Source organism: Trichomycterus rosablanca, chromosome 18, assembly GCF_030014385.1.
Source record: "Trichomycterus rosablanca isolate fTriRos1 chromosome 18, fTriRos1.hap1, whole genome shotgun sequence".
Classification (NCBI taxonomy): domain Eukaryota; kingdom Metazoa; phylum Chordata; class Actinopteri; order Siluriformes; family Trichomycteridae; genus Trichomycterus; species Trichomycterus rosablanca.
Genome location: NC_086005.1, coordinates 1250001 through 1272500, shown reverse-complemented (window position 1 = coordinate 1272500; position 22500 = coordinate 1250001). Strand labels below are relative to the sequence as shown.

At 43.1% G+C, this 22500-nt stretch overlaps 2 protein-coding genes across 3 annotated transcripts in view; one reads left to right on the top strand and one right to left on the bottom strand.

Annotated features, from left to right (window-relative positions):
* The window catches only part of LOC134332860 (docking protein 3), a 15726-nt gene extending 12205 nt beyond the window's left edge, over positions 1 to 3521 (bottom strand). The window contains exon 1 of the mRNA XM_063014691.1: positions 3458 to 3521. Within this exon, the coding sequence (XP_062870761.1) occupies positions 3458 to 3517 (60 nt within the window). The 5' untranslated portion in view covers positions 3518 to 3521. The remainder of the gene's footprint in view (positions 1 to 3457) is intronic.
* A 6356-nt stretch (positions 3522 to 9877) lies between these two features.
* The window catches only part of xpo7 (exportin 7), a 39721-nt gene continuing 27098 nt past the window's right edge, over positions 9878 to 22500 (top strand). For both annotated transcript variants that reach the window (XM_063014082.1, XM_063014081.1), the window contains exons 1-6: positions 9878 to 9959; positions 14640 to 14786; positions 15943 to 16036; positions 16837 to 17003; positions 17904 to 17969; positions 19809 to 19913. In XM_063014082.1, the coding sequence (XP_062870152.1) occupies positions 9942 to 9959; positions 14640 to 14786; positions 15943 to 16036; positions 16837 to 17003; positions 17904 to 17969; positions 19809 to 19913 (597 nt within the window). In that variant the 5' untranslated portion in view covers positions 9878 to 9941. The remainder of the gene's footprint in view (positions 9960 to 14639; positions 14787 to 15942; positions 16037 to 16836; positions 17004 to 17903; positions 17970 to 19808; positions 19914 to 22500) is intronic.

Sequence of the window (22500 nt, the reverse complement as noted above, 5' to 3'; positions counted from 1 at the left end):
TATTAGGATTCTGATTCACTGAATCAGATGTGCTAAAATAGGATTCGGATTTACTGATTCACTGAATCAGGAGAGTTACATAACCCTCAGTTGCTCAGATTGTGTTCCGTCATAATTGTAAGTCGTTTTGGATAAATGCAGCAAATGTAAATGCAAATTCTGTCGTCCAGACTGCAGACAGGTCGGTCTAGCACCTGCACTCCCTTACTATTAAACTGAACTGCTGTAACACCTGCAGGATGAGGCCTGGCATTAAAAAAGAGGGCACACGTTGTTCCAAAACTCTACACAAACAGTAATCAGAGGAAAGAACAGAACCCAGGTTAGCACGTCCCCGGTGCCGTGCAGCACCTGTTTCACCAGCTGTGCCACCCAGGTTTAGTAGCAACATCTGGAACTTGTAAACATTGACAGCCACAGACTGACACTCCTGCGTCGGAGTTTCCACTGCTGGACGTCTGCTTCTGCTTTTTAATCATCGAGGAAGCAGCAGAAATAACTGTTTACTGCTCACTTACCACAGACGTGCTAAAATGAGCTGGTTCTGTACTTTATATCAATATAAAATAATAATATAAAATATTAAATTACTCCCTAGGTGAAATAGACGTCATTCTTTGAAGTCATTGTTTGTTCTTCTCTGTGAGAACTTGCTGTTATTAGATGTGAGCTGGTGGACATAGCTGTGCTCGGTATATCTTCTACTTTCCTGTGGGTTTCCTCAGGGTTCTTCTGTTTCCGACGCTTGTGATTTAAATAAATAAATAAATGTGTGGGTGGAACGGTGGCTGGGAGGGTAGCACCTCACAGCAAGAAGGTCCTTGTGTGAAGTTTGCATGTTCTCCTTTCGCCCAGTGAACTGTACCCACCGCAACTCTGATTCACTGAATCATGTCTTACATCAGGGATTTAATTCATTGAATTAAATTAGTTGAATTAGATGTGGGATTTACTAAATCAAGCACTACATCAGGATTTTGACTCACTGAATCATGTGTGTTACATCAGGATTTTGACTCACTGAATTATGTGTGCTACATCTGGATTTTGACTCACTGAATCGGATTTTGACTCACTGAATCATGTGTGTTACATTAGGATTTTGACTCACTGAATCATACATGTTACATCAGGATTTTGACCCACTGAATCATGACTCGCTGAATCATGCATGTTACATTAGGATTTTGACTCACTGAATCAGACAGGCTACACAGGAATTGTGATTCACTGTAAAATTTTCATTTTTGTTTATTCATTCATTTATTCATTGTATGTTTTACCACCGCTTTATCCTGGTCAGGGTTGTGGTGGGTGCAATTCACTGGGCGAAAGGTAGGGAACACCCTGGACACACACACACACACACACACACACACACCATACCTAGGGGCAATTTTGTATCTCCAGTTATCCTGATTGCATCCTACTGAGGGAGGAAACCGGAGTGCCCGGAGGAAACCCACACGGACATAGGGAGAACATGCATACCACAGTTTCACCTGGGAATCGAACCCAGTACCTTTTCGTTGTGAGGACACTATATGCACTAACAAAAAAAAAAACCACTTTATACTGTATATGTGGGTGCCTGAGCGCTGCATTACAAAACTGAAGGTCATTACAGATCAAATTAATAAATAATAAAATAAAACGAGTGCTGGTTGGTTGGTTGGTTGGTTGGTCGGTCTGTTGGTTCCATAAACATAAACATGGACTAAGCGCTCTGTGGGTCGTTGCCACGTTTCTTTGTTTATACTGCAAACATAAAGTCAAGGTGATAAAAATACTGACGCTGAATTCACAACAAGTCCAAAACAAGTCTCAGTCTATTAAACCACAACACACTGTCTAAACCACAGCGGATGTCTCGTTTCTTTAAAAAGCTCACGATCAGGTGTCCGAATACTTTTGGCCACTCGGCGTACTATTGAAAGCAGAACGTTCAAGCTTGACTGTTCTGTAGAAGCAGAAGAAGCTGTTTGATGCTAATCAATGTGCCAGCGTATAAGGTAATAGGTTACCACTGGGCAGCGCAACGTAATCAGAAGGTTGCCAGATAAAGCCGTCACGTTGGCACTGTTGGGCCCCTGAGCAAGGCCCTTAATCCTCAATTGCTTGGAAGGTATTCACTCATAATTGCTGTAAATATAAATGACGGCACTGTTGGTCCCCTGAGCAAAGCATTCACCTTTGATTGCTTGGGTTGTTTTCCATTACAGGTCGAAGTACGTTATATGGTCAAAAGTAAATCACTGAATCATGTGTGTTACATCAGTATTTTGACTCACTGAGTCGTGTGTTACTTCAAGATTATGACTTATTGAATCATGTGAGTTACATCCGGATTGACTCACTGAATCATGTGGGTTACTTCAGGATTTTGACTCACTGAATCATGTGTGTTACATCAGTATTTTGACTCACTGAATCATGCGTGTTACATTAGGATTTTGACTCACTGAATCATGGGTGTTACATCAGGATTTTGACTCACTGAATCATGTGTGTTACATCAGGATTGACTCACTGAATCATGTGTGTTACTTCAGGATTTTGACTCACTGAATCATGTGTGTTACATCGGGATTGACTCACTGAATCATGTGTGTTACATTAGGACTTTGACTCACTGAATCGTGTGTTACATCAGGATTTTGACTCACTGAATCATGTGTGTTACATCAGGATTTTGACTCACTGAATCATGTGTGTTACATTAGGATTTAGACTGACTGAATCATGTGTGTTACATTAGGATTTTGAATCACTGAATCGTGTGTTACGTTAGGATTTTGAATCACTGAATCATGTGTTACTTCAAGATTATGACTTATTGAATCATGTGTGTTACATCAGGATTTTGACTCACTGAATCATGTGTTACTTCAAGATTATGACTTATTGAATCATGTGTGTTACATTAAGATTTTGACTCACTGAATCATGTGTGTTACATTGGGATTTTGACTCACTGAATCATGTGTGTTACATCGGGATTGACTCACTGAATCATGTGTTACTTCGAGATTATGACATGAGCTTCCTCTCATGTCTCAAACATGCAGAAGGTGGCTTTGCTGCTCTAAATCCCTCTACGTGTATGCAAATGTGAGTATGATGCCCTGTGATGTCCTCAGTGGTATCGGATCTACAGCAGCCCTGACCAGGATGGAGTGGATGGAGAGGATAAACAGACAAACTTCTGATCATATTCCTCACTACTGTATGCAGTGCAGAAGTATTTGGACATGTTTTTAGAAGCACTGGAGAAGCGCCTGGGCATCGTGGTCACTCGGTGCTTAAGCTATCAGCCTAGTGACCAGTCACCACCACAAATAAGCTCTGTTGGACCCCTGAGCAGGACCCGTAAGGCACATTCGCTTGCACTGTATTTGGTAAGAGCTGCTTTAAAGAAACTGTTTGCTAAATGGCGTAAACGTTAAAGTAATCTGACCTTTCCGAAGCGCTGCTGGTGAAGATAGAGCAGTCCTTTCATCCTCACGTCTCCCTCCATGGTTCCTCCACACCAGCGTCTCTCTCGGCTCTGATGTTGCTTCTCACGTCTTCAGGTTCTTCTCGTCCGCTCGTCTGTTCTACTTTAGCCGCTTCTTCCTCTTTTCTGGTGATCTCTGGGTTTGTTTGTGTTTGTGTGTGTGCGTGTGTGTGTGTGTGTGTGCGCATGGGTGTGTGTGTGAACTTGGTGGGTTCACATCTTCACTTCCTGTGAGTTGAGGATCTAAATAGAGCATCTTCAGTTAAATGTGTGTGTGTGTCTGTGTGTGTGTGTGTGTGTGTGTGTGTGCGTGTGTGTGTGTGTGTGTGTGTGTGTGTGTGTGCGTGTGTGTGTGCGTGTGTGTTTTGTTTGTGTCATCACAAAACATGAAACATTACACTTCCTGGTTACAAAACAGAACTCAGAACTGGATTCTGTCTCTTGGTCTTGGTCTCTTTTGTTATGAGTCTGAGTCCTACCTTGGTCCAGTTGGTATGAGTCTTGATCTTATCTTGATTTATGTTGGTATGAGAACATGAGTTTTGGTCTTATCTTGGTCCGGTTGGTTTGAGTCTTGATCTTACCTTGGCCTCTGTTGGTATATGTCTTGGTCTTACTCTGGTCTCTGTTAGTATGAGTTTTGGTCTTATCTTAATCTCAGTAGGTATGAATCTTTGTCTTACCTTGATTTCAGTTGGTATGAGTCTTGGTCTTATCCTGGCCTCTGTTAGTATAAGTGTTGGTCTTATCTTGATTTTAGTTGGTATGGGTCTTGGTCTTATCTTGGTCTCAGCTCATACACTTGTGGTTTGTTCTTATATTTGTACTTATTAGTCTGGCTGTCGTCTTGATCTTGTCTTGAATTGGTCTTGGTTCGTCAAGGAATTGTCGTTGTCTTGATCTTGTTTTGGTTTAAGCTGAAGCGGGCATTGACCTTGGATCATTCTGTGTTGATTCGGTTCTTGGTCTTTTCCTGGTTTTTGTTTGGGGTTTCTGTGTGTGTGTGTGTGTGTGTGTGTGTGTGTGTGTGTGTGTGTGTGTGTGTGTTGTTTTCTGGTCCTGGGCTCACTGGTAGAGGTCTAAGTCCTGGTTGCTCTGGGTCTTGGTTGGTATGGGTTTTAATCAAGTCTTGGTTGGTATTGGGCTTGGTTAGAATGGGTCTTGGTTGGTATGGTATTTAATCCAGTATGGGTATTGCTCTTGGTTTGTGTGGACCTTGACTGGTGTGGGTCTGAAACAAGTCTTGGTTGGTATGGGTTTTAATCCAGCCTTGTTTGGTATGGGTTTTAAACCAGTCTTGTTTGGTATGGGTTTTAATCAAGTCTTGGTTGGTTTGGGGTCTTAGTTGGCATGGGTTTTTGGTTGGTATTGGTTTAAATCAGTTATGGGTTTTTGTTGGTATGGTTTTTAATCCATACCAACAAATCTTTTTTTGCTCTTGGTTGGTGTGAGTTTTAATCAAGTATTGGTCTTATTAGTATTGGTCTTGATTGTTATGGATGTGGCCTGTGGACCTTGAGTTTTTATGTCTGTCCTAGACTAAGACTCAGTTACACTGATGACACAGATCTGAAGTTGATGTGTGTTTGATTAATTTGAGCTTTAGGGTTTATTTATACCTCAAAGCTTCCTTCATCTTATTCATGAACAGAAACAATGACTGATACTGCTGTACACAGTGCACATCTTCTGCTTTACTCACACCAGTCTGCTCCAGGTCTCTGTATCCAGGATCCTCAGGGATCCAAACCAAGTCCAGGAGCCATGTTGCTGTCCAGAACATGGAACGGGTGAATATGCTTTTTTTATTTGTGGCAACAGTTTGAGGAAGGTCTTCTTTTGTTCCAGTATAACTGTGCCAGTGTGTTTGACTCTATTCTGCACAAAGCCCTGATCTCAAACCCACTAAATATCTCTGGAATGAAGCAGATTCCCACAGACACGCGAGTGGGGACTTTATATCATTACTTATTGTTTTGGAATGGGATGTCTGACAAGCTCGTTGTCAAGTGTCCACATAATTTTGGCCATATACTTTAAGTTTTTTATAATAGCTAAGATCTGAAACCATATATTAAAAAACAAAATGGCTGAAGCGGCCGAGATGGTTTTTATCTGGAATCAGTTCTGTGGAACTGTGGTATTTCAGAGGAAACGTACTGTAGTTTCGGTGAACAGCTTCGAGTGAAGATCTTTGAGGAACCTGCAGGTCTTCCTGATGAGCACAGTGGTGTGGTGGATCCACACTGCTCTCCAGTGTCTCATACACAGTATTACAGTTCAGATTGCAGGGAAGGTGATCAGAAACACAGTGCTGCAGTAGCCAACTGACGGTGTAACAGGGTTCACGGGGTTCCTGAGAAACTCCCAAGAAAAAAAAACAACAACTGAAGTGCCATGTTTACGTATCACGTCTCATCACAGCATCATCGCTTTGTGATGGTTGGTTGCACATATAGGTCAGCTTTCTCCAATGCCCTCAGCTGTTTAAACTGGATTCCTTCCACCACCTGGGTGCCAGTACAGAGATCAAGACTTTTATTTACATCATGTTACTGTTAATATGTTTTTTAGCTACGATGTATTGTCGCCTGGTCCAGGGTACGATACTGGATTCCGCCCGGTCATTCCAGGACCCGGATAAAAAGATTGTAAAGCGTAGATGTGTTGGGTTTGATAGATAAATAGATGGATAAATGAATGAAGAGCTCGAGATAGATAGATAGATAGATAGTTCCACCTTGTTTGCATGGGTTTCCACCAAGTACGCCAATCCTCCTACTTCCCAAAAACAGGCTGGAACCTGAACTGTTTTTTTTATCTTTTTTTACTGGCCCTTAGAGTGTTGTTGACCTGTGATGAATTAGTACCCGCCCGCTTAGCTTGTACCCACTGTTCTCCAGACAAAGATGAAGTGGTTGATCAGGTTCACACATTAATTAATTAGAAGAACTCCACTTCCTTTTGCAATTGAATTTTGTTTGGGGGTTTGTAAAGTAATGTACAAAGCATAAAATACATTCTGTTTATTTATTACATTTATTACAATTTAAAAAATGCACAGAGACCCACATTTTGCAAACAAACGACTAAACAAAAGATCCAAGCTGCTGAGATGTTTCCACTCATGCTGTAAAATTGAAATAAAAATGTTTAAAGAGGCTTTAATTGTTTGCGTAGTTGTTAAACAAAGAGATGTAATGGTGGTAATGGTTCAGGTACTGGGCAACTGGACAAACGATTGCTGCTTCGAGCCTTTCCACTGCCAGACTGCCACTGTTGGACCCCAGAGCAAGGGCCACAATCCTCAACTGCTTACTTTGTGTTGAATCAGAACTGTAAGCCACAGATTCGAACCCACAACCTTCCACTCATGCTGTAAAAATAAAATACAGCTTTGATCGTTTGCGTAGTCTTTTTTTAAACAAAGAAACAGATGTAATGATGTCAGTGGTTCAGATACTGAGCAACTGGTCGAACAGTTGCTGGTTCAAGCCTCACCACTGGCAAGCTGCCACTTATGGACCCCAGAGCAATCCTCAACTGCTTACTTTGTGTTTAATCACAACTGTAAGCCACGAATTCAAACCCACAACCTTCCACTCGGCTACCACCACGCTTATTTATCCTGAGGGAAATTATTGATCACTACCTAAGGTGCTTTGCTTTGTACCCACTGTTCTCCAGACCAAGATGATGCGGTTGGTTAAAATGAACAAATTCAAGCATTAATTAAATGATTTCCAAATCCTTTTGCAAGTGAAATGATGTATTACAATTTTATTTGTTTATTTTTACATGGATTTGTGTATATGTATGTGTGTGTGTGTGTGTGTGTGTGTGTGTGTGTGGTGGGGGGTGTGTGGAAAAAGTGAATACTGAATTACTAAATAAAATAAAATACTAAAAACTGAATTCTGTTTATTTATTACATTTATTACAATTCGAAAGGTGCACAGTGGCCCGCATTTTGCAAACAAACGACTAAACAAAAGATCCAAGCTGCTGAAGCCAGTACTGGCCAAAATTTTGAGCCCCCTCAACAAATTTCATACAGTATGTACAGTGTATCACAAAAGTGAGTACACCCCTCACATTTCTGCAAATATTTTATTATATCTTTTCATGGGACAACACTATAGACATGAAACTTGGATATAACTTAGAGTAGTCAGTGTACAGCTTGTATAGCAGTGTAGATTTACTGTCTTCTGAAAATAACTCAACACACAGCCATTAATGTCTAAATAGCTGCAACATAAGTGAGTACACCCCACAGTGAACATGTCCAAATTGTGCCCAAATGTGTCGTTGTCCCTCCCTGGTGTCATGTGTCAAGGTCCCAGGTGTAAATGGGGAGCAGGGCTGTTAAATTTGGTGTTTTGGGTACAATTCTCTCATACTGGCCACTGGATATTCAACATGGCACCTCATGGCAAAGAACTCTCTGAGGATGTGAGAAATAGAATTGTTGCTCTCCACAAAGATGGCCTGGGCTATAAGAAGATTGCTAACACCCTGAAACTGAGCTACAGCACGGTGGCCAAGGTCATACAGCGGTTTTCCAGGACAGGTTCCACTCGGAACAGGCTTCGCCAGGGTCGACCAAAGAAGTTGAGTCCACGTGTTCGGCGTCATATCCAGAGGTTGGCTTTAAAAAATAGACACATGAGTGCTGCCAGCATTGCTGCAGAGGTTGAAGACGTGGGAGGTCAGCCTGTCAGTGCTCAGACCATACGCCGCACACTGCATCAACTCGGTCTGCATGGTCGTCATCCCAGAAGGAAGCTGACGCACAAGAAAGCCCGCAAACAGTTTGCTGAAGACAAGCAGTCCAAGAACATGGATTACTGGAATGCCCTGTGGTCTGACGAGACCAAGATAAACTCGTTTGGCTCAGATGGTGTCCAGCATGTGTGGCGGCGCCCTGGTGAGAAGTACCAAGACAACTGTATCTTGCCTACAGTCAAGCATGGTGGTGGTAGCATCATGGTCTTGGGCTGCATGAGTGTTGCTGGCACTGGGGAGCTGCGGTTCATTGAGGGAAACATGAATTCCAACATGTACTGTGACATTCTGAAACAGAGCATGATCCCCTCCCTTCGAAAACTGGGCCTCATGGCAGTTTTCCAACAGGATAATGACCCCAAACACAACCTCCAAGATGACAACTGCCTTGCTGAGGAAGCTGAAGGTAAAGGTGATGGACTAAACCCAATTGAGCACCTGTGGCGCATCCTCAAGTGGAAGGTGGAGGAGTTCAAGGTGTCTAACATCCACCAGCTCCGTGATGTCATCATGGAGGAGTGGAAGAGGATTCCAGTAGCAACCTGTGCAGCTCTGGTGAATTCCATGCCCAGGAGGGTTAAGGCAGTGCTGGATAATAATGGTGGTCACACAAAATATTGACACTTTGGGCACAATTTGGACATGTTCACTGTGGGGTGTACTCACTTATGTTGCAGCTATTTAGACATTAATGGCTGTGTGTTGAGTTATTTTCAGAAGACAGTAAATCTACACTGCTATACAAGTTGTACACTGACTACTCTAAGCTATATCCAAGTTTTATTTCTATAGTGTTGTCCCATGAAAAGATATAATAAAATATTTGCAGAAATGTGAGGGGTGTACTCACTTTTGTGATACACTGTATATATATATATATATGCTGATGACAGCTGATCAGATTGAATTAAAGGTAGGTGAAATTAAATTAAAGTGAGGTGAGTGGTTGAGTTCATGTCGGTGGAATTTTTCCTGCCACTGTCGCCCTCGGCTTGCTCGACAGGGGTTTTTGCTCTGTCGGTCCTGGATTCTGTAAAGTTGCTTTGAGACAATGTCTATTGTTTGTTTGTTTGTATTTTAACGTCATGTTTTACACTTTGGTTACATTCATGACAGGAACGGTAGTCACTCATTACACCAGATTCATCCGTGTACAAGGTTATATCAAATCAATCTCCAGTTCACCTCACTAGCATGTCGTTGGACTGTGGGAGGAGCTCCCGGAGGAAACCCACGCGGACATGGGGAGAACATGCAAACTCCACACAGAAAGGACCCGGACCGCCCCACCTGGGGATCGAACCCAGGACCTTCTTGCTGTGAGGCGACAGTGCACTATATAAATAAATTCGACTTGACTGTTGGACCCCAGAGCAAGGGCTACAATCCTCAACTGCTTATGCTCTAATCTCATTGAAACCAACAATCATCTACCCACTGACTTCTATTAAGCAGCCTTTTACTTTTCTTTACTTTTTGCTTTCGTTTTCCCTTCACTTTTATTTTGAAGGCCCTGTGCTGTCCTGCGTGGCCTGTGAGGAGTGTTTTGGAGCGCACTTTGCGCACTTTGCGCACTTTACGCAGCTGGCGTACGCAGCCTCCTGTATGTGGCCATATGCAGCAGCGGCGGCACTGAGAGGAGCATGAATGGAGCAAAATGGCGGATCATGTGCAGGTAAGCAAAGCTTTATAATTGTGTTTTGTTGGAAGGAAGCTTCCCGGCGGGCTGGTTCCGATCGGACGTGGTGAGCTGGTGGTTCCTGAGATGAGGGCCTGGTTCAGGGGTGAAGGAGTGATTTCTGGTGAACGGTGGACAGCTTTATTCATGCTGATGTGAGGATGAGCACTGTGTGTGTGTCTTCACTTGTGGCCTGTCATCATGTTGTTCATGTGCTGTAGGTCTTCATGATTGATTTATTGGTACAAATGTGCAGTGTGTGTTCGGGGTGAACATGCAAATGTGTGAAAGTAGGTTCATGTATGTTGTATTTACATGCAAGCACGTTTTACTGCACATGCGCCTGTTATTTGTGCATAAGTTTGCATGTAAATACAGTTTACATGCACAATAATAAAACAATAACCCGTCTTGCAATTACACCAGAGCTGCACTTTAATTCTAGCAGTCTCCTAGAACACATATAAATAATTAAAGTTTTAAATATGCCTTGTTTTTATTAATAAAACCTAGTTTTATTGATGTGAGTCTGACAAGTGTTTGAACCTCCGGTGTAAACAAGGCGCCCTGCCATGTAATACTATGTAAAGCATTTCAGTGCAGTGGAATAAAACAACAACACAGTTAGACATGTAAATATTATAAGAATTTATTAATTTATAAAACACACCTGCATGTTATAGACGTTTGAATATTCTTGCGCTTTAAATAATTCCAATTCAATTTAACACCACCAGCTAAGGAAACGCCCAAAAATTGCGTAATAAATATATATTTGTAATATATTTTTAATATTTATAATTATTTCTAACACGTGAATTATTTATTTGTTGTCTTGTTAAGCGTTTCTGTCCCCATTTGCTTTGACTTCAATGGGTAGCGTTTGGCTCTACCGTTTACGAGTAGTTGTGGGCTGTGTCTCAATCCGCATCCTGTTTCACTTAAAAGTGTGTCAAAGTGCGCACTGTCAACGTACCAGCCATTCTTTTAGGCGCCCAAAGTAGTGCACCAGTATGCAATTTGAGACGCAGGTTGATATTAGCTAAGCTAACCGGTTTCTTCTTCAATTCGAGCTAACCGTAGGCTAATACGTGTTCTCTTGTGCGAAAAAAAAAACATTCAGTCAAATACGTCTACATTTTGGCCTGCTTGTATTTTTAAAAGTGTAAAATCCGGTTCCGGTACACATTGGGACAGGTTAACTGCGTTTACCAAGACGCGCGGGAGAATTTCTTTACCTAGCTAAATGCTAAGCTAAGGGCTAATGCTAAGTAGAGCTAAATGCTAACGATAAGGAGCTGAACCATCAGATGAGTTCCATCAGTCAGCTGGAACTGAATCCTTCTAATCCTGTAACAGATACTGACACTAAGCTCACACACTCTGCCCCAAATACAAACATTATTATTATTATTATTATTAAAATCATAACGAACACATTTAGAACCCTGAACCTACAACTTCAAGTGAATGAGAGGTGCATCAGGTTCTAAATAGAGACCACAGATTGACAGAGTTTCTCCTCACTGACAGAAATAGAGAGCACACATGGACCCTGACCAGGTACAGGCTCACAGTATTGGCATCAGTAAGGGCTGGCACAGAAATACCTGGCTAAACTGTGTTCCCAGTGCACACCAAATACAAATCACCAATTTAAAAGACAGGCCACCTGAGGAACATCTACCGTTTAACATCTAACATCTACCGTTTAACTTTTACAGCATTTAGAAGACGTTCTCATAGAGGTGCGTCCCTCAGCAGACATTTCATAACCCTAGTACAGTTAGACGCCAGTCCAAGAACCCACATCTGCTGAAACCTGGTTTGAAGACGATATAGATTGAGAACACAAGACTAACTTAGTGTACGATGAGTTTGTGATACTTAACCAAGCCAAGATCGAAACGCTCCTCAATTTCTTAAAAATAATTGGTCTAAAAGAACGCATATAAAATAGCACGCTAATAATCATTTGACGAGTATAGATTGATATTAAAATGACTACCCCTCCTGTCGTGAATATAACCACTGTGTAAACACGGCGTAAAACATTTAAATAAATAAATACGTTTGTGATACTTGTTAAAAGAGGGAAGGTCGTCTTTCTGTCGTCTTTTAAAGACGCAAGAGGTTCAGTTCGACCTGGCGTGGTAAGTAGTAGTACGTAAAGGAGCCTTGATGCTCGTCTTCCTTGAGTTCTGAGGTGTCGATCAAGACGAGCCAGACCTAGAATATGAGGTATGCACGTCACCACAAGCCGATAATCAGCAAGTTTATAGCCTTCCAACTAAATATAAAACACATCGCAGAGTTTTAAATCAAGAAGTGTACTCTTTATTTAATTAAAGACTATAACATAGTAAACCTGGAACAAAGAACGAAGAACACTAAGATGAACAAGAACACTATGAGCTTTAAAACAGTAGCCGGTAGCTCCTGGTCCAAACATATTTCACTTCAAGGAGTTAGAAGTAATATTGATTTTATTCAGTATACATGAATGTAATCATTTATTTGTATTATTACTGGTGTGGGACGGAGACGTCTTTGCATTTCTGATGTAAACAAGGTGTTCTATCATTTTAAACGTCAAATTTAGGGATACAAATTCTTTTTGTCTGATTCTTTAAACCAATGAAGGACTGTCGTTAGCCAACCGTTAACTGATTAACTTATCGTGTCCCATCTAATCATCGCCAGGTTTCATTCAGCATTCAATACGAACCACTTATTGCGAGACGGGGTTTACTAAACATGCTAATAAGGATAAAAATAGCATATTTATAGAGAACAGAATGGAATTGAAACAGAATTAAATGTGCAAGTGTAAAATCTTCAGATCTAAAGTTTTGATTGACAAAGTGTTAATGAGCTTAAAACAATTGTTCTTAATTTCATCTGTTTTTTTGGTTGTTGGTTAAGTCACTAACCAACTAATTGATCATGCCGTTTGTTGCCAACTAGTTTTAGGTTTATATAAAACGTAAGTGGTCCTAAATAATCGGGTTTGAACTGATATACTGTCACGTTTATTTTTAAGAGTCGAGTTCTTCCCTGTGTGATACCAGCACAATCACGTCATTAGTTCAGTTGAATTATAAAGAAATCCACGTTATCTGATCATACTGCCTTTAAATTATTGAAAATATAGTCGAACATGATGTTTTCTTTATAAACTCGTGGCGTTTGCACCATGTAGGCTGGTCTGACGCTCTTATCTGGTGTGTGCAGCTCGCTCGGAGGGCGCTCGCTGATCTTTTTATCTTCTAGGATTCAAACTGCATCTGAGGTTCCTCCTTAAATTCTTCTGATCACAGATCCATCAGCCACACGCCGAGCTCCTGAAGTCTGTTAGAAAGTGCACACGGATTATACGGCACAATCTAAATAAATGGAAATAAACGGACTGGTTTTGGGTTAATGGGTGTTTATTGGGGCTGGTCTTGGTGTAAGAAGTTGACGTCACGTCAGAGAAGCACGTTCTGCCAAATTCTCCTAAGTGGATCTTTATTAGGGCTTGAACTCTAGTGGGGAGTGGTGTCAACCAACAAAATAGATCACCGATACCGTGCCGTTAGTTCTGATGTGTACACTTTTGTTTCCATTTTCTTGTTGTAATGATCCCAGGCTAAACAATCCAGTTATCGTGAGGAAGGAGACTTACTTTAGGGCTTTAGACCTCACATGGGGTCATCTGAGAAGCTTTTATTTTTAAATAAACAGTAATGATGCAGCAAAATGAAGACAGAAAGTGAACGATGTGGTATTTTAGGTGAAAACCAAGGAGCTGCTCACAAAAACAGAAAGAGGAAGGGTATGGGAAGATTTCCAAGATCTTGAACTTTTCTAAGTTCCAAACTTGCCTAGCTGTGGGTCCAAAGTTTTGTCCGTAGTCCTTGGCAATCCCATCAGCACAGTAAAGAAAATATTTCCAGGATGACCTGATAAAGCCTGGGACGAAGTGTCCACCATTAGAACATTTAACAACCAAGGACTACATGGACAGACTTCACGTTGCAGGCCACTCTTGACCAAGAAACTCAGGAACGAGTGGAACGGAATGTTCTGTGTTCTGGGACACAGTGCTATGGAGTGTTAAATCAAAACTGGAACTGTTTGGTCTCATGGAGCATGAGGTTACGAACCTTACAGTCCAGCATGGAGGGGGTCGGTGATGCTATGGGAATGTTTATTGACTGTCTGACTGGCATCATGGATTCGCAGAAACTCCAAGGCGTTTTGAGAAGGAACGTTCTACCTCCTGTGGTGATAGTCGCACCTTCCAGTAAGACGATGATCCTAAAAACACTTTTCAGGTGTATCAGGAATATCCTGGAGCGGTTCTTCTCACTCTCCAGGTTTAAATCCCTTTAAATCCCATAGAAAATCTTCATACTGACACGCCGACCAAAAAGTAACCAGAGCTTAGGTAGGTTCATATGAGATAAATAGATCAAGCTGAAGACGGAAGCTTTGAGGTTCTAGCACCCGTCACTCCATGCAGTTCTGGTGGATCACTGAAGCCGTCGGTGAAATTTGTGGTTGAACGTGTCTGTGGTCTTGTGGGTCACAATGAACGTAGGGTTCCAGTTTTGAAGATGTTTCCTCAACGTGTGTGTGTGTGTGTGTGTGTGTGTGTGTGTGTGTGTGTGTGTGTGTGTGTGTGTGTTTCAGAGCCTAGCGCAGCTCGAGATCCTGTGTAAGCAGCTGTACGAGACGACGGATACGAGTACACGGCTCCAGGCTGAGAAGGCTCTGGTGGAGTTCACCAACAGTCCCGACTGTCTGAGTAAATGCCAACTGCTGCTGGAGAGAGGAAGTGTGAGTGACCATCATCATCATCATCATCATCATCATCTTCATCATCTAATACACTGAGTTTTAGAATTCACATGATGAGCGTGTTATGCTTCGTTCACACCCTTCACACGTATCGTTGTAGCCTAGCAGTTAAGGTACTGGACTAGTAATCAAAAGGCCACTGTTGGGCCCTTGAGCGAGGCCCTTAACCCTCAATTGCTTAGACAGTATACTGTCACAGTACTGTAGACTGCTTTGGATAAAAGTGTCCGCTAAATGCTGAAACTAAACGTTGTGGTACCACTGAGCTCCGGTGTAAAACAGGAACGCTCGGCAGCGCCACCATCTGGAGACGTGAGCAGATGAAGTGGGCGTGGCTTCATGCATCGTTATGGCTTCAGATCTTTTTAAAGAGCTGCAAAGCTACAACCAGCCATTCCAGGATCAGGAAACGTAGGACCGCTGTATATAACGCAAACCCGGTCTTACGGTTTCACCTCATATTAGTCGCTGTGCCGGATTTTCCCCACAGGGTTTCGTGAAGTCAGTTTCAGGGGTGTAAAACGATGTTCTCGTGGCGCCCAGGTGGCGCAGCGGTATATTCCGCTAGCACACCAGCGGCGAGATTCTGAACCCCCCGGTTCGAAACTCGCGGTTGCCTAACTCGGGCATAATCGGCAGTGCCTGCAGCAGACACGGTTCTGCTAGGGCGGGATGACCGGACTATGTGGGCGGGGTGACCGGACTATGTGGGCAGGGTATTCAAACGCTGTGTAAGGACCCTGATTGGCAGATAGAGAGGCGCCTGTGCAGAGTACATGGGTGGAGAAGGGTTCCGCTAAGGGCTGCACGTGGGTCGGAGGCGGCGTGAGGAGCAATATACCCTCGACTCGATCAGGAATCCCCAGCAGCAACGATGTTCTCATGACGCTTCACTATTCCGAAAACTACTAGCTTTGCTAATTTATTCGCTTTTTTTAATGATCAGACTATCTGTATGAAAACAGGAACCGAAATTAAGCTATAAATGCGTCGCTGCTGCTAATATGCATATTCTAGCATAAGGAAGGCGCTCGTTTGTAGTCATTAATGTGGGTTTGTTTTTGTTGTGTGTATTTGCACTGTGTGTGTGTGTGTGTGTGTGTGTGTGTGTGTGTGTGTGTGTGTGTGCGTGCAGTCCTCTTATTCCCAGCTGCTTGCAGCTACGTGTCTTTCCAAACTGGTGTCGCGCACGAGCAACCCGCTACCCCTGGAGCAGCGCGTCGACATCCGTAAGTTCCACCAACATCAACGTTCCCAACAGATCAGGACTTTATCCTGTACTGGATGTAAACTGTGAAACGTGGTGAAGGTTGCACTGATGTAGAATGTAGAGTCGCTAGTGAGGGTTTCTACCTTCGTACTGGAACATGATGCAAAATATCCACATCGTTCCACACAGATCCACGTGCAGTCTGATGGACGATTCTAATGCCACATGGAGCTCACGAGGCAGATTATTTAGACGCTCTACTCAGCTTACTGAGCTAACACAGTTAGCATCAGGGCGTTTAACCCGCTAGCACGCCAGCTAACGTCTCCCTCCGCGTACCGGAAACGCTTAAACTGTCCCTGACGCCCCAATTTACAAATAAACCCACACTCGTATAATTACACCTTTATACAGAATACACATCAGTGAGGATTTATTTACGTTTGAAAGGAACTCTGTTGGTTGCTCCGCATTATATTCGTCCACCATGTTTGTAGTTTTTGTGAGCGGAGTCGGGCCGCACTGACTGTCAGATCATCACTCGGAATTAAGGCGCCTCAGTAGGAGCGTTTTAAGGGAGCTAAGGATTTAGACACGCCCTCTTTTCTGGAGTGTAGGATGATGGGTAATACATCTATGTAGGAGGTTCTTAGCTGCTTATCAAGCATGTTTGCAGGTAGTAAACACCAAGCCAGATTAAATAGCTGCATCCTTTTGTCTGTGGGAATTTTGTCTGTGTGGCAGTAACACCTTGGCTTAATGACAGCGGCGGCGTCCGTGTTATTAACGCACTCTGACTGTCGCGCCGTCTTTCGTCAGGTAATTACGTCCTGAACTATCTGGCGACGCGGCCGAAGCTGGCGGCGTTCGTCACCCAGGCTCTGATTCAGCTCTACGCCAGAATCACCAAACTCGGCTGGTTCGACTGTCAGAAGGAGGATTATGTTTTCAGGAACGTCATCGTGGACGTCACCAGGTTCCTGCAGGTATGAACCGCCGGTTTATTTAATTAATCTGTAGTTTTTATTCATTAGGATTGTGGTTTAGATACAAAGTTCCTTTTATGTCCTAATTAAGGTCTCGGTTCCGAAAAACTTGGACGGTGGGGAAAGAAAAAAAGCATTTGATTACACTGTAAACCTTCACCCTTCTCCTGTTGCATAAAGAGCAGTTGTAGCCTAGTGGTCACAGCAGGCAGGCCGGTCTAGCACCTGCGCTCTCTTAATATAAATGTACACTTCCGCAACGGGGACGGTCATCCATACCAGTGGTACTAGATGCGCCCTCATACCGTGACTTGAGCTTTGCCTGGGTAACGATCAGCACAGCCTTTCCAAAAATGTGAACTAGTAATCAGAAGGTCGCTGGTTCGAGCCCCACCACTGTCAGCTTGCTACTGTTGGGCCCTTAAGCAAGGCCCTTAACCCTCAATTGGTCAGACTGTATCCTGTCACAGTACTGTAAGTCGCTTTGGATAAAGGCGTCTGCTGAATGCCAAAAATGTAAATGTTGCACCTCGGTCAAGTCGGGGCCCTCACTGTGGCCCTACAGTCAGTAGAGCTGAGGTTATGAATGGACATCAAGGCTATCGGCAGCTCCAGGACGTCTGTTTCTGGTCTTTTATGCAGAGGACAAAACTGGACTGCAGGCAGGGTGGTCTAGCACCTGCGCTCTCTTCATATAAATAAATAGAGTTCTAACACTCCTTAGTGGTGTGCTGGTGTTAAGCGCTGTACGAAGTGTGTGTGCGCGTGATAGTTTCACAGATCTCCCAGCCTCGCGTTCCCCCCCTCGTGTCCTGACTTTTTTTGGATCGTGACGTGTAGCTCTGTCTCGTTTGGTCTGGTTGTGTATTTGATGCCGTATTTGTGCTCTGCTGTGTTCAGGACAGTGTTGAGCACTGCATTATCGGGGTGACCATCCTCTCCCAGCTCACCAATGAGATTAACCAAGTAAGTTCCACCGCCGCCTTCCACGACGTAAGTGTTCCTTTATTCTTACCTCGTTCTGTGTGCCATCGCCGCCACTTTACTCCGCTTCGCTTAGCTGGTAAGAGTCTCCTCTGACGTCTTTTCATATTTAATAAATGAAATAAAGCGAACTGGAGTTTATACAGAGGGGGGCAAAAAATGTAGACACTTCAATAAAAGATGTACAGAGAAACCTCGATTTAACGGACTGAAAGGGGGGGGCACTGGTCCGAAACAGCGAGGTTTTTTTCCAGGGGGTGCGAAAATATACAAAAACACAACAGTAAGGTCCACAAAAGCTCAGCGCAGCGCTGGTGCAGAACTGAGCTCTAGAACTTGCACAAATTAATCATAAAACACAGAGAAAAAGGCGAGACTCTAGAGAACAGAGAGACGTCTAGACACTTACTGAACTACAGGTCTGGATACGCTTCTCACAGGAGTTTTAAACATCGTCATCGGACCGGATCTCTCGCGTCTCTACTGTACCTCGATGCAAACACGAAACCAAACATAAAACGGTCTTAACACACTATTCACCGATCAGCCATAACATTAAAACCACCTCCTTGTTTCTACACTCGCTGTCCATGTTATCAGCTCCACTTACCATATAGAAGCACTTTGTAGTTCTACAATTACTGACTGTAGTCCATCTGTTTCTCTGCATGCTTTGTTACCCCCTTTCACCCTGTTCTTCAATGGTCAGGACCCCCACAGAGCAGGTATTATTTAGGTGGTGGATCATTCTCAGCACTGCAGTGACACTGACATGGTGGTGGTGTGTTAGTGTGTGTTGTGCTGGTATGAGTGGATCAGACACAGCAGCGCTGCTGGAGTTTTTAAACACCGTGTCCACTCACTGTCCACTCTATTAGACGCTCCTACCTAGTCGGTCCACCTTGTAGATGTAAAGTCAGAGACGATCGCTCATCTATTGCTGCTCTTTTAGTCGCTCATCTTCTAGACCTTCATCAGTGGTCACAGGATGGAGGTTTTTGGTTGGTGGACGATTCTCAGTCCAGCAGTGGCAGTGAGGTGTTTAAAAACTCCAGCAGCGCTGCTGTGTCTGATCCACTCATACCTGCACAACACACACTAACACACCACCACCATGTCAGTGTCAGTGCAGTGCTGAGAATGATCCACCACCTAAATAATACCTGCTCTGTGGTGGTCCTGTGGGGGTCCTGACCATTGAAGAACAGGGTGAAAGGGGGTAACAAAGCATGCAGAGAAACAGATGGACTACAGTCAGTAAATGTAGAACTACAAAGTGCTTCTATATGGTAAGTGGAGCTGATAACATGGACAGTGAGTGTAGAAACCAGGAGGTGGTTTTAATGTTATGGCTTTTTAATATTTTACCTAATTTTTATTGTTTTCTACCAAGGAAAACCACCGAAAGGTCGAAAATGAGGGAAATGGAAATGACGTCAGTGAAAAGGTATCACTGTGCTCTGTTTCCACAGACACCAAGTAATGAATAAGAGTCACCATGTAGTCATAACGGGTGCTCCGATTGGTTCTGATTTGGCCAGCTTCGGCTGGAATGGATCGCTGCATAAGCCGTTTCCCGAAGCGTCCCCGGTGTAGCTGGTCTTCCATTAGGGTCTCCGATAGCTGGACGTCCAGGGGTGGAGCGTGTCTACATTTTTTTTGGCCCCTCGTGAGTGAAGTGCTCTGACGTTTTGCTTTGCGAGCTCACCGACGCGTTTCTGTGTGTCATTACTCGTTTTAATGTTAACTAAACGTAATATTTAATATTAACGATGTGGCGGGTGTCATGTGATCTTCATCGTGCTCTTCTTCCTCCTCCAGGCTGATACCACACATCCTCTCACCAAACACAGGAAGATCGCCTCGTCGTTCAGGGACTCGTCTCTGTTCGACATCTTCACCCTGTCCTGTAATCTGCTCAAACAGGTGAGGAGCCTCCAATGAGACGGACTGTTTGATACGAGGCTGTAAAAGCGACTCGGATTGTACGAACAAGCTTACCGTGACTTATTGTAGTAAAACAGCGAGTGAGGAACGTGATGAGTGGAGGAACTGATGAGCAGTAATAATGAAGAGAAGTTTAGTCGCTCCTGTCTCCTTCTTTTACTACATTAAACCACGTTAAGCTTTATTTTTAGACTCTGGGAGAAGCTGATTCTGATTCTCACAGTTTCTCAGAAGCTCGAGCTGTAACACAAGTTTAAAAGTGAAACAGGGAGGAAAATCCGAATCTGAGTTGCCCGACTGGCAGTGAGTGCTGTGTCGAACAGCCAATCAGAACGTAAGATACGGTGTGAGGGGAAACGCAGGAGAGGAGTGTAAACAGGTGGAACAGGAGCGTAATATAGTTTATATCAGAATACATCAGCACACACACACGAGTTTAACAGTACTCCTGACCTGATCATTCTCTACAAAACACCCACACTGCATCGCAAACAATATTTATTAACCTCCGACTCACTACAGAACAATCCATGCTGTTCGCGTTGCCAAATCCACTCGGATTCATTTATTTTTCCTCTTTGATTTAACTCTGATCGCTCGTTACTTGTTGACGTGCATTTTCGGACGTGGTATCATTAAACCCCTCGTCACTTCTCGCGTTAGTTTTTGTTTTCGTGACGGAACGTATTTCGGGAGACCAGAGAAGCTCGCCTGCGATTCCAGTCGGTGATAGATGGTGTAGTGTGTGGAAACCCCCCCCCCCCCCCCATCACCCATCAGTCGTGTCGTGTGAAATACACACCGACCCGAAAGACTCCTGATTACAAGAGATGCAGTCGTGTAGTGGGCAAGCCGTAGCCTAGCGGTTAAGGTACAGGACTAGTGATCCGAAGGTCGCTGGTTCAAGCCTCACCAGTGCTAGGTTGCTCAATTGCTCCGACTGTATACTCTAACTGTAACGTAAGTCGCTTCCGATGAAGGCGTCCGCTAAATGCCGACAATGTAAATGTAGTGTGAACTGTACAGCGACCTGACGACCTGGAAAGTCGTGTAGTGTGAACTGGGCATTAGATGACGCCCACAGCCGAACACCCCACAGTAATCACAACACGGAGCATCATAAAGTAACTCGCAGACCAGAAGTTTGATATTAGACTGTACTGGATACCGGGGCATTGTGGAAAATGTGTACGAAAAATCATAAACATCCAAAACATTAAGAGAAATCCTCACCCGTAGGGCTGTCGCGCTAACCGCAATTTTGAAATATCGCGGTATAGACCAGCCAATCGCAGGGCATGCCAAGCAACCGCATCACCGCGATATTCATGTTTTTTCTTTCTTTCTTAACTTTTTTTTTTTTGCAGGGTCCATCTTGTTTTATACGCTTACAATCGGACGTAATAAGTGTTAAATAAATTCATAATGAAAATGAGCTAGGAGCGACATTTTCCCGCAACCTGTTCTCATGCGTTGCTGCTGAGTTTCAGGCTTTGTGTTTTAAAATGTAAACAATCACAACAGGAATTATAGGCAAGTTTATTAATGATCAAATTGAGTTCACACTCAATAAAATACTTGTAATTTAGACCATATTTAAACAGCCTCGGCGTACTAAAACACTTAATGACGGTTAATATGGCATTGCAGCCTGCAAATATTCTCTTTCTGGCTTGCTGGAATGATTTAAATGTATTTTTTCGTTGAATAAAAATGTATTGAAACGAATAATAACTTAAAATGTAGTATATATTGTTATGTTAATTATATCTACTAAATAGATAGTTAATAGTGGCGCGATAACCAGGCTAGATTTGCTCTGCTGTGTAAAGTCGCATGCAGGATCAGTACACGTGTGTATTAGTGTAACATCGGTAACGTCGGGAACATCACTACCCCACTCAGATCCTCTCTAAACCACATCAGATGAACGTGTTGGTTCTTCTAGCGCGCATGATAACGCAGGTTTAAACTCTTACAGACTTTATTCTTTATTCTATTTTTTTTACCATATTTTGATTAGATGTGCGTTTAAAATATTTAGCCTGAACTCTTTTTTTTTCGTTTCACAGTGCATATCTAGCCTAGGCTAGAAGCTAAATTTAAACCTTTTTTAATAGAGAAAAGACGCGCATCCCTGCTCTGTTCTGTATTTAACATTAAACACGCATTTCATTGGTCTTAAAGCCGTCTCTTCTTTGTCATTATAAAGCAATAATATACTGAATCATAGCCTAACAATAAAGCTTGTTTATATAGCTCTAAAATCCAGATCAATTAAGTAATTTTCAAAAAAAAAACCGCGATATTGAGACAGGTTGAATATCGCAAGGGGAAATTATTTCACCGCGACAGCCCTACTCACCCGAGATAATAGGGCGCGGGTGGAGCTTTATAGAACGTGAAACTGAGCTAGTGTACAGGTAGAGGATCTTGGGTGGGTCGCAAGCCAAAAAAAAAGCTCTCGGAGCACGAAATAAACTTGTACATGTTACACCTTGTAAACCACAGTGGGACCAGATCGGCGTTACGTTTATTTCGTTTCGTGAAAAGCCTATGTCGCTTC